The sequence below is a fragment of the Scophthalmus maximus genome, chromosome 16, assembly GCF_022379125.1.
Source record: "Scophthalmus maximus strain ysfricsl-2021 chromosome 16, ASM2237912v1, whole genome shotgun sequence".
Taxonomy (NCBI): Eukaryota; Metazoa; Chordata; class Actinopteri; order Pleuronectiformes; family Scophthalmidae; genus Scophthalmus; species Scophthalmus maximus.
In genome coordinates this window covers 7,979,374-7,989,325 of record NC_061530.1, presented here as the reverse complement: position 1 = coordinate 7,989,325, position 9,952 = coordinate 7,979,374, and the positions used below count along the sequence as shown (strand labels likewise).

General features: G+C 42.7%; 2 protein-coding genes across 4 annotated transcripts; both read right to left on the bottom strand.

Annotated features, from left to right (window-relative positions):
* Positions 1-437: 437 nt before the first annotated feature.
* Positions 438-4,967, bottom strand: lrrc18b (leucine rich repeat containing 18b). 3 transcript variants are annotated; one of them, XM_035613700.2, is made up of 5 exons: positions 4,780-4,967; positions 4,099-4,241; positions 3,903-3,944; positions 3,283-3,671; positions 438-2,778 (listed from the first exon to the last, which is right to left on the bottom strand). In XM_035613700.2, the coding sequence occupies exons 4-5, from the start codon at positions 3,538-3,540 to the stop codon at positions 2,350-2,352; spliced, it is 687 nt and encodes a 228-aa protein (XP_035469593.1). In that variant the 5' UTR covers positions 3,541-3,671; positions 3,903-3,944; positions 4,099-4,241; positions 4,780-4,967; the 3' UTR covers positions 438-2,349. The 3 variants fall into 3 exon arrangements, with proteins under 3 accessions (XP_035469593.1, XP_035469592.1, XP_035469594.1); XM_035613699.2 differs by lacking the exon at positions 4,780-4,967 and having other exon boundaries at positions 3,903-4,338; XM_035613701.2 differs by lacking the exons at positions 3,903-3,944; positions 4,099-4,241; positions 4,780-4,967 and adding an exon at positions 3,785-3,824 and having other exon boundaries at positions 3,283-3,646.
* A 179-nt stretch (positions 4,968-5,146) lies between these two features.
* Positions 5,147-8,793, bottom strand: LOC118287984 (leucine-rich repeat-containing protein 18-like). The gene is made up of 3 exons (XM_035613702.2): positions 8,657-8,793; positions 8,074-8,578; positions 5,147-6,856 (listed from the first exon to the last, which is right to left on the bottom strand). Exons 2-3 carry the CDS (start codon positions 8,320-8,322, stop codon positions 6,446-6,448), a joined length of 660 nt encoding a protein of 219 aa, XP_035469595.2. The 5' UTR covers positions 8,323-8,578; positions 8,657-8,793; the 3' UTR covers positions 5,147-6,445.
* Positions 8,794-9,952: the final 1,159 nt, after the last annotated feature.

Here is a 9,952-nt window from a genome sequence, read left to right as displayed (position 1 = left end):
TGTGTGTGTGTGTGTGTGTGTGTATGCGTGTAAATTGATTTCCAATAGCTCTGTCGGTGTCCATGTGCTCAGGACCGTTTGGCAAAGAGCATCCTTCTGTCACATATAAGAATGGGGGCAAAATGTTGAGACAACAGATGAATAAATCTTAGATTTATCACTTTTTGAAATTTAAATAAACAAGGAACGAAGCTGCAACGATGTGGTGTGAACCTGTGCCAAGTGTGGAAAAGGCCACAAATTCGATTTTAGCTATAAAAACAACAGCTGTTAAAGAAAGGGCCGACTATAACATCGCATTTACAGCATTGTGTGTTGTAAACGGTTGAGTTGTCACATCCATCATATTCTCTATACTCCCAGGTTCCTCTTTGAAGGAAGGAGCATACTGCTACTTACTACAAGGCTCCTGTTCTCTCTCTCTCTCTCTCTCTCTCTCTCTTTCACATGTCACTGTAACACTTGCTGGCCTCACAACGTGGCCTGAGTCGATACCGGGCAGCTTGTCTCTTTAATGAGTCCGTCTACCGAGATCTTAATCCAGTCTACTCAGCACTCTTCCGCCCGGCGGGGTGGTGAAAACTGAACGACGCGGACCTTTTAAGACTGTATTGACTGTTGGTGCAGTCGTACAGGAGGCAGATGACAACACAGGGGAAAAAAAGAAGAAGCATTGATCTCCATCTGGGGATAAGTTAAAGGGGCAGAAGCTGTGGCCTTTATAGTCGTCTCAGCCAACACTGTTTGCTTAGACAACGGTCGATGATCCATTTCTGTTTGTGAGGCTGTTTTTGAGATGTGATGTTCGCATCTCAGCTGGTGGAGCTGGTGTCATTGTGCCCTTCAATCGAGACACTTGATCCACGATATGTCTCAACGGGAGAAGTAGAACGCTAAACTGTAAATCCCAACTCAACTTAAAAGTTTAATGGGAAGCAGCTTGCACAGAACGCTTTTATTTTAGCCCAATACAGTAACATTAAAGTTACGAGTACACCTGACATAAAAATAATTCAATATATTCAGCGCAACAATTGTGTTTTTGATAGGAAAATTGAATGTAAATTTATCATTTAAGATACATAAAATATTATTATAATCATGCCAGTTGAAACGGAGGTATAGAGAGATGATCTTCACAAGGTACAGGAAGTAATGAAGATGTTTGACTATGAGTATTAATTCTTTTTGTATTTATTATTTGTCTTGCTGGAGTAAAATTGGAGGGATTGTCTTTTGGTGTGATACTGTAAATATGTAAAAATGCAAAGAAAAATATATGTTCATATATGGTGCATCTTGTAGTGCATATTATAGCTATATTATGATATAAAATAATATTGAGTTGTAGTAGATGAGATAAATATATCTGCGGAATATGCAGAAATTAATTTATATCTTGTTTTGAAATAGAGATTAACACATTAGTTATAATTATTATAAACATTAGAAATAATTAAATATTGCTAATTATGGAGAAGGGGTGGGATTAAATAAGTTATACTTTTTCCCTCTCCTTTTCGAATATGTAAATTGATTAAATTAATGTTCATGGTTGGTTCCTTTGGTTTAAAATTATTTTTGTATGTGTTTTTTGTTTATTATTTGCCTGCAATGGTATGATCACTTTGATTTATTGTTATTATTTATAGTTTTTGTTTTCTGTTTTAATTTTATTTGCATATTCGAAATAAACATTTCAACCAATCAATCAATTAATTATATTATTATTTCTTGTTTAAAGTATTTGTTGATCTGGAATTAATGACAGAAATGTGGTATTTGACAAAAGTGTGATTTACAGTATGATTATACAGTGCAATACATTGAGTTTACACTAAATGTCCCTTGTTATGTAAAAGTTAAAAAAAGGTTCAAGATATTACTTCAATTTTTTCATTCATTTGTACAGCGCCAATTCAGAACATGCATTATCCCGAGGCACTCCACATGGTTCACTGGATGCTCAGCTAATTTATTTTACCATTAAACATTATTTTGAATAACTTGAGAAGACGTGATGTGATTTGTTGGTAAAAAAAAAAGGAAAATGAAAGAAACAAAAACGATTTAACTATAGGATGTTAAGTTCACAAGCATGCATATTCCTCAGATGTCCTCCAGCGAGCACTCGACCCCTACCAGCTCCACGAGAGACGGTTCTCAGTGACATGACCGTGCTGTAGCGTCAGTTAAAACTTCGCAGTTCGAGGCTACTCGGTAAATTATGAAATCCTCCCAAGAGCTCGAGGAAAAGTAAATGGTTTTTCATTTCACATGTGCCTCGTATGAATGCCTTTCACGAAGTAGAGCGATCTCTACATCCACTTGCCTTCCGTGCTCACCAGGTTAGGTGAGTTCCTCCACCGCATCCTCCATCTTCTTCCTCTCAGGGTGGTGGCACCTTCTCAGACAGTCCTCACACAGGAAGCTCGCTTTGACCAGGTGAAAGCCCTCTGGTAGTGTATACTCGGGGGCCGGCGTCTGCTCAGCGGGGATCATCGGGTTCCGGTCCAGGTTGACCGTCTCCAGTTTGCTCAGCCTCGAGAGGCAGGCGGGGACGCGGGCGAACCGGTTGTCGGAGAGGCCGACGTGGCGGAGCTCTTTCAGGGCTCCGATGGAGCCGGGGAGGGCCTCCAGCTGGTTGAGACCCAGGCTCAGTGTGTGGAGCCTCCTCAGCAGGCCGACCTCGAAGGGCAGAGCCGTCAGGCGGTTGTTGCACAGGTTCAAGACCTGCAGGTTCTGGAGGCGGCCGATGGTCACGGGGAGCGTCTCCAACTACAACACAAACAGGGGGACTTTCTGAGAAAAGACACCTGCCTTAGCTCAGCAGGCACATTAAAGTTTGTGTCTTATTTTTCCATCGAGGTTACTTCATGTGCTTGGTTTCGGTGTCGCTCCCCTCGCTCATGTTGTACCCCATTGTCTGACAGTAAAAAAATAAATAAATAAACGGCTGTCTGGCGGCAAACTAAAGCAGTGAAAAAATGCATCATTTCGCGTACAATTGAACCAATTTTTTTGGTAATCATTTAAAAATGTGGCGAAAAAGAGGGTAGTCCCCTCTGCAACAGTGGGACTCAGACTTTCGCTACTTCCACTTCTCCTCCAAACTCCGTACAATGCCATCGCTGATCACCATCTCCATGAAGTAACATATTAACTATGCAAAAATCACTGAACTATCCCTTCAATCCTGTACACTGTTTGTAAAATTCCGCGAATATTTCCTCACGGGGCTCTGGCTGTCGGTTCTGCCGTAGCTCCCCGGCCCGTACTCACGTAGTTGCTGTGCAGATCCAGAACCTTGATGGTGACGAAATGGTCGATGAAATCCGGCACCTTTCGGATCAGGTTCCTGCTCAGGTTCACCTCGTCCATGTCGCACACCCTCTGGATGCACTTTGGCACCGTGGAGAGCTCCTTGAAGCCGAGGTTCAGGCGCCGCTTGCCTTCCGGCGTCACCTCCACGCATTTCTGCACCGTCTTCAGGGTGACTGTCTTACCTTTGGCCTGTCTGCTTTTCTTTCCCTTGGCCATGCCGCCGCCGGGAGACAAGAAGATGGTGGACGGTCTGTCTGTAGTTAACAGTGTTCAGCGATGTGCTGTGACAGAGGAGTTGACAGTTGAACTGGTCCACGAGATTGTGTTACCCGACACGGCCCGGCCGGCTGTAACAGTAGACAAAAGTCGAGTTTTACCTTTCTCCCCCTGCTTAAAAATACACGTAACATCATCGCCCATTGTTCCGCGACAGAGCGAATTCAGCAACACTTTGTGGAATGTGTAATCAGTGTACTGTGCTCTCTCGGAACAATACTGTCCTAGTTGAACAGGAAGAGAGGGATAAGAAGTGTCAATCAGAAGAAACAGATAAAAGTTCAAATGTTTTTTTCCCTTACCAGCATTAATACGTCTGCTCCTCTGAACCAGCGCTCTGAATACTAAGAAAAAGGATATTTAAAAGAATAAAAGGAGGATTAACGCTGCATTCCTCAGAGTCGTAAAACGGAGACTGGTCGGACTGTAGTTGCTCGACGAGGACAGATAGTTGACGTGTTGTGTGTGTGGTAGCTGTCTGTCGAGGCCTGGACTCACTTGGCCGGACATGGGATTTGTGTTCCTCCGTTCCCCGGCAACTGTTGTTTGGTTTTCGCGTGCACTTCCAGCCCCTGGGAGCAGGTACGGCGAAGGCCGGTCATTTTCCATGACATCACAGTAACCGTATCTAGGATCGTTCTCTTTTAAAAGAGGAATCAGATGAGAGGGCGTTCAGTGTTGCTCGCTGATTTATTGTATGTGATTCCCCCCCCCCCTCAATTTATTACAGAACCATTCCGATATGAAGCCTGGGTTTCTGGGGAAGGTTCAAAAAACACTCTACAATATGTGGCCAGCTGACTGAGACTAGACTGATGGGGTGATTTGGGGTTTATTTTTGCACATCACATCACATCACATTACAAAGTATTAAGGTTTACGTGGACTTAAGTGAACTGATGTTACTCCAATGATAAATCAAACAACTGTCCAGCCCCACTGTAGGTCTTTTTTATTTTGATTGACTGACCCCAGACAACTTGATCAATGGGGAAAAAAAAGATAGTTTACTAACAGCTAGTGTGTAATATCTAGAACATATCAACAGAAATTGAAGACATTGTCCATAACTGTGTGTTCGTATATGTATATTTTCACCCGCAAAGATAAAAGATCAATGTTTCTTTCATAAACTTTTGAAGGAGTTGTAATTATAGTTACGTCGCAAATAAGACTCACGGTTAAGTTGGGAAAGTCCTCTCCTCGGTGCGATGGGAACTCAGCCAGTCGACACTCGCAAGTCAGCTGGAGGAAGTCCTTTGCGGGCGTCCATGGAGAAAACCAGGCAGCAGCAGCTGTGAACTCTTTTCACCCCTTTTCATTAGTAGCAGTCCCCGACCCACGACAAATAAATTAAAAACGAAATAAACATTACTCATGAACATTTGGGTCGGAACAAAGAACATTCACGGTTCTTCTTCCTTCATATATATATATATATATATATATATATATATATATATATATATATAGTGAATAAATGAAAGTTAAAATTGAATATGTTGTCTGTCAAGGTGGATGTAGGAACTGGCCCCAAATGCAGAGGTGCAATTTAAATAACCATTTAAATAAACAGACTTACAGTCTCAGGCGGTAAAGAATAACAAAAATCAACAGACCAGGTTGCAAACAAGGAACAAACAGGAATCCAGGTTATAGGGGCCAAAATCACAGGAACAGACTGAGGAAAAATCTCAGACGAACTGACAAAGACAAAGGGAAGCACAGAGACTAAATAGACACAAGGTGGGCGGGGCTGTTTGAACACAGGTGAGACACATTTGGAACAGGTGCAGACAACCACTGGGGAAAAGTAAAGTGAACAAACGCACAGGGGAACGCACAGGACGAAATATATATATTAAAAAAATGAAAAAAATAAAAAAGGAAGTGCAAAGGTAACTTAACTTAAAACCTAGACACAAGGACAACCACAGAAAACACGATCACAAAAGCAAGTGAAGCAACAGGACTACACAAACAAAACACTAATCAGTCCCATACTACCTCAATGTACTTGGAGGCAAAATTTCTAAAGAATCTACCTTATCCCTTTAATGGTAAAGAAAAAGATGCAAAAAATAAATACATGTATGTACCACATGTACTACATGACATATATCACTATATCCTTTAAGGGTTCAATCAAACACATGCAGTATAATTCAGTTTCAAGGACATACAAATATATATTTTTTTTAATTCAATTCAATTTTATTTTTATAGTATTGAACAGTACTGATACTTATAGATGCAATGACAGTTAATTCTACTACTACTGCTTGTACTACTACTGCTACTGCTACTACTACTACTAATAATAATAATATCGGATCTGTATGGGAATTTTTTTTAAAGTCTATCCTCAATGTAGAGAGTGTTTCTGCCTCCAGGACACAAACTGGGAGCTATTGGGATTATATGGACCTATGAGCTCTGTAAGATATGATGATATATTGATTATTGGGGGGTTTGTAGGTGAGGAGCAGGTATAAGACGTAAAGAATTATAAAAAAAAAAGGTCACAGGCTTCCATATTCCTCAGTTGATCTTCAGAAATCCATTCAATCCCTACACCAGCTCCATGAGAGACAGTTCTTAATAACATAGACAGCCACTGTGTCCCGTGCTTATATGTCTTCTTATATGTATTCTGTGCTGTCAGTGTTAAAACAGCAGATGGTGCTGTGGTGTCAGTTAAAGGAACTCAGGACAATATGAAATCATCCCAAGAGCTCGAGTGTTGGGTGAGGTGAGATAAATGGCTTTAAATTTCACACCAGCCTCCTTTGAATTCTGTTTTGCAAAGTGGAACAACCTCTGCGCCCACTTCCGTTTTGCCGAGTTACCACCTGAGATTCACAGCCCCCTTCTGATCCTGGCACCTCTTCAGACAGCTCTTGCACAGGAGTCTCGCTTTGACCAGGTGAAACCCCTCCGGCAAAACATACTCGAGGATCTGCGTCTGATCGGGGAGGATCGGGTTCCGGTCCAGGTTGACCGTCTCCAGCTCCTTCAGCCTCGAGAGGCAGAAGGGGACGCGGGTGAACCGGTTGTCGGAGAGGTCGATGTGGCGGAGCTCTTTCAGGGACACGATGGAGCCAGGGAGGGCCTCCAGGTGGTTGAGGCCGAGGTACAGCGTGTGGAGGTTCCACAGCATGCCGACCTCGCAGGGCAGAGCCGTCAGACGGTTGTTGCACAGGTTCAAGACCTGCAGGTTCTGGAGGCGGCCGATGGTCACGGGGAGCGTCTCCAACTACAACTCAAACAGGGGGACTTTCTGAGAAAAGGCACTTTTGCTGGAATTTGTGATTGTGGCGTTGTGATAATGGTTTTTCTCGTTGAATTTAATGTGCAGATATACACATACAACGCTTCCTGTTTCGCCCCCCTGAAAACCCATTTCATCTCCTCCGCCTCTATAAAGGGAGAATCACAAAAAAACTCGTACACATGCTCGAAGGGATTTCTGCGCAGATGTTGCATCTGGCCCTCTAGTGGTTTCAAATCTAGTTTTCGTGCTATCGTAATTTCCGTTTTTCTCTTGCGCTCATGTGGCACTTTTCTTTCTTAACACATACATCAAATATCCACAAACTCATTCAATAACCAGCAACAGGGTTAATCCAGCCCTATACATATAGTATTGCGTGGCACAAAATAATACTCAACATACAACTATGACAATATATATCTCAGAACCACAGTATATGGTGCAAATGAAGATCCCCACTTTTATTTCAGTGTGGATCAGCCTGTTGGAACCTTCAACCCCCAAATTGCATCTCAGTACGTTCTCTACATCGGATGTTGGGCTGGAGCCAATCCCAGTTTACTTTGGCCGAGAGGCGGCCAGCCTATCACAGGGCCACATACAGAGACAAACAACCATTTACTCTCACATTCACACCTACAGTCAATTTAGAGTCTTCAATGAACCTAACACCATTCTGCATGTCTTTGGACTGTGGGAGGAAGCAGGAGAACCCGGAGAGAACCCACGCATACACGGGGAGAACATGCAAACTCCACACAGAAAGGCCCTGGTTGAACCGGGATTCGAACACAGAACATTCTTGCTGTGAGGCGATAAAATGTTATAAAATATGGATTTATTTGTATTTTTCTAAAGGCACCATCCTTTTAAATTGCCTAAACACAAGTCTAAACTTTGGATAACATTTCTCTCAGCAGCAACACAAATCGTGAAGGACCAAATTAACTGCAAGCTCACATGATTCAGTATACTAAAAAAATGGTCTTAAAATGACGATAATATTGTTTATCGTAATAATTTCTGGGATAATATATAGTGCAACAAAAGGTAGTTATCGTGACAGGCCTACCTGATAGTGCTCCGCGTGACACGTAACCTGACTTCCGTGTATAAAACTGGTGCACTGCCCCTTTAAATGAAACACTGATTCACTGTTAAATTCAGTACATTTCCCCAGGTCAGCCGGCCGTACTCACGTAGTTGCTGTGCAGATCCAGAACCTTGATGGTGACGAAATGGTCGATGAAATCCGGCACCTTTCGGATCAGGTTCCTGCTCAGGTTCACCTCGTGCATGTCGCACACCTTCTGGATGCAGTTGGGCACCGTGGAGAGCTCCTTGAAGCCGAGGTTCAGGTGCCGTTTGCCGCCCAGTCGGTGCTCCACGCAGTTCATGACCATCTTCAGGGTGAATGTCTTGCTCGTTTTTTTCTTTACTTTGGCCATGTCGCCTCAGGGACACAGAGGATATGGTGGACTGTCCGTGGTTTACAGTGTGCAGCGATGTGCTGGGACTGGGGGAGGTGACAGTTGAACTGGTCCACAAGATTGAGTTACCCAACACAGTCCGGCCGGCTGTAACAGTATTTTGTTCTGATCAGTTCACGTTTCCGCGGTCCATTGTGTCTCCTGTTTGATTCCGTCGTCTCCTCCCTCGTCTGGTTATCCTCCTGTCCTCGGTTACCCTTCCTCGTGTGTGTCTCTGCTTTAGTTAAGCTACTGTTTAGAATCAGAATGGGATTCAAGAATCAGAAAACATCAAAGGTAAACCACGTCTTACCTTAACATCAAAGGTGAGGTGGTTGTGTTTTGATCCATGAGTCCGCTCCAGCACAAAGACCGCTCGTCACTTTTAGATGATACGTAGTCATTTTCTTCAATTTTTCTTCAATCAAACACAGACACACAGTATAATTCAATTTTCCTTTTGTGTTGGGAGTTGTGTCTGAAGAGTTGGTTTGCATGCAAGTGAAATGCACATTAAAAATAAACAAAAAACTAAAACATATTGTGTATACTAAATGGAAATATAATTAAATGAAAAGATCATGCACTGATCGCCTGCATCAGACAGAGATTTGACCTTTGCCCTTTAATTCTAATGCCGCCCGTGTTTGTGAAACACACACACGCGCGCACATTTACAGACTTCTGTCAACAGTTAGTATAATGTGTCACATCGGACATTTCTCAGCTGTGACCTGACTTAAGAGTCATATGATGCACTTTTCCCTTTAATATGAATGCCACACAGTAACTCCTATCGGCCAGCAGGTGGCGCTGCCTCTGTACAAAACACAGTGTCATGCCGCTCTGATTTGAAATCACAACAGTTGCCAGAGACATCCTGACTAAAATCTGGAGGTATATATATTTTTTGGCACTGGTTTAAGGATAATAAGAAATTATTTCTGTGAAATACAAATTAGCAGATGAATTTTTGATTGTCACAGTCATGTATCCAGGCCCTGCTCACAGTCAGACACAGTCTGATTCGGATCCATTAGGGGTTGAGTACTTCCTGCCTCTGCCTCTTATTTCTGGAGATTACTTAGCACTGAGCCAAGAATGTAGATGAAATGTCTATTATTAATTAGGGCTTTTCAAAGTGAAACACTGTCCACAACCCACACTAGGTCTTCCTCAGGGTATGACAGCAGAGAGGAGACTATTTCAGGCCTGACGTCCAGACAACCATATCAAAGAAGGAACATAGGCTCTTAAAATGTGCAATTAGTATAGATTATTGTACTTATTAAGAACGTAAGTAGAGAAGTATCTTAGTTAAGAAAAACTTTGTTAACTCTAAATATATCGTGTGCAAGTAAAGACTGACTTGCAACATGGCGGCAAACATAATCATGCCACAGAAAGAGGAAAATCTGCTTGGGTCAGGAGTTAGGTTCCGCTGTGGACGTCAGAGCAAAAGGCGGCCATGGTATTGTAGCGTGTGGAGAAAAAAAGTGGCCGCATAATGCCATATTTCTTGTAACGTAAAACTTCAGACAAACCCCAAAGCCCCTTTTCACCAGTCAGACCTGACTGTTTATTTCTCCCCCCCCCGAAACGGCAGACG

Excerpts from the sequence above, each read along its gene's own strand:
- LOC118287984 (XM_035613702.2), bottom strand. The coding sequence starts at position 8,322 with ATGGCCAAAGTAAAGAAAAAAACGAGCAAGACATTCACCCTGAAGATG. Across the intron at positions 6,857-8,073 it reads TGGATCTGCACAGCAACTAC|TTGGAGACGCTCCCCGTGAC; the intron begins GTGAGTACGGCC and ends TTTGAGTTGTAG.
- lrrc18b (XM_035613700.2), bottom strand. The coding sequence starts at position 3,540 with ATGGCCAAGGGAAAGAAAAGCAGACAGGCCAAAGGTAAGACAGTCACC. Across the intron at positions 2,779-3,282 it reads TGGATCTGCACAGCAACTAC|TTGGAGACGCTCCCCGTGAC; the intron begins GTGAGTACGGGC and ends TTTGTGTTGTAG.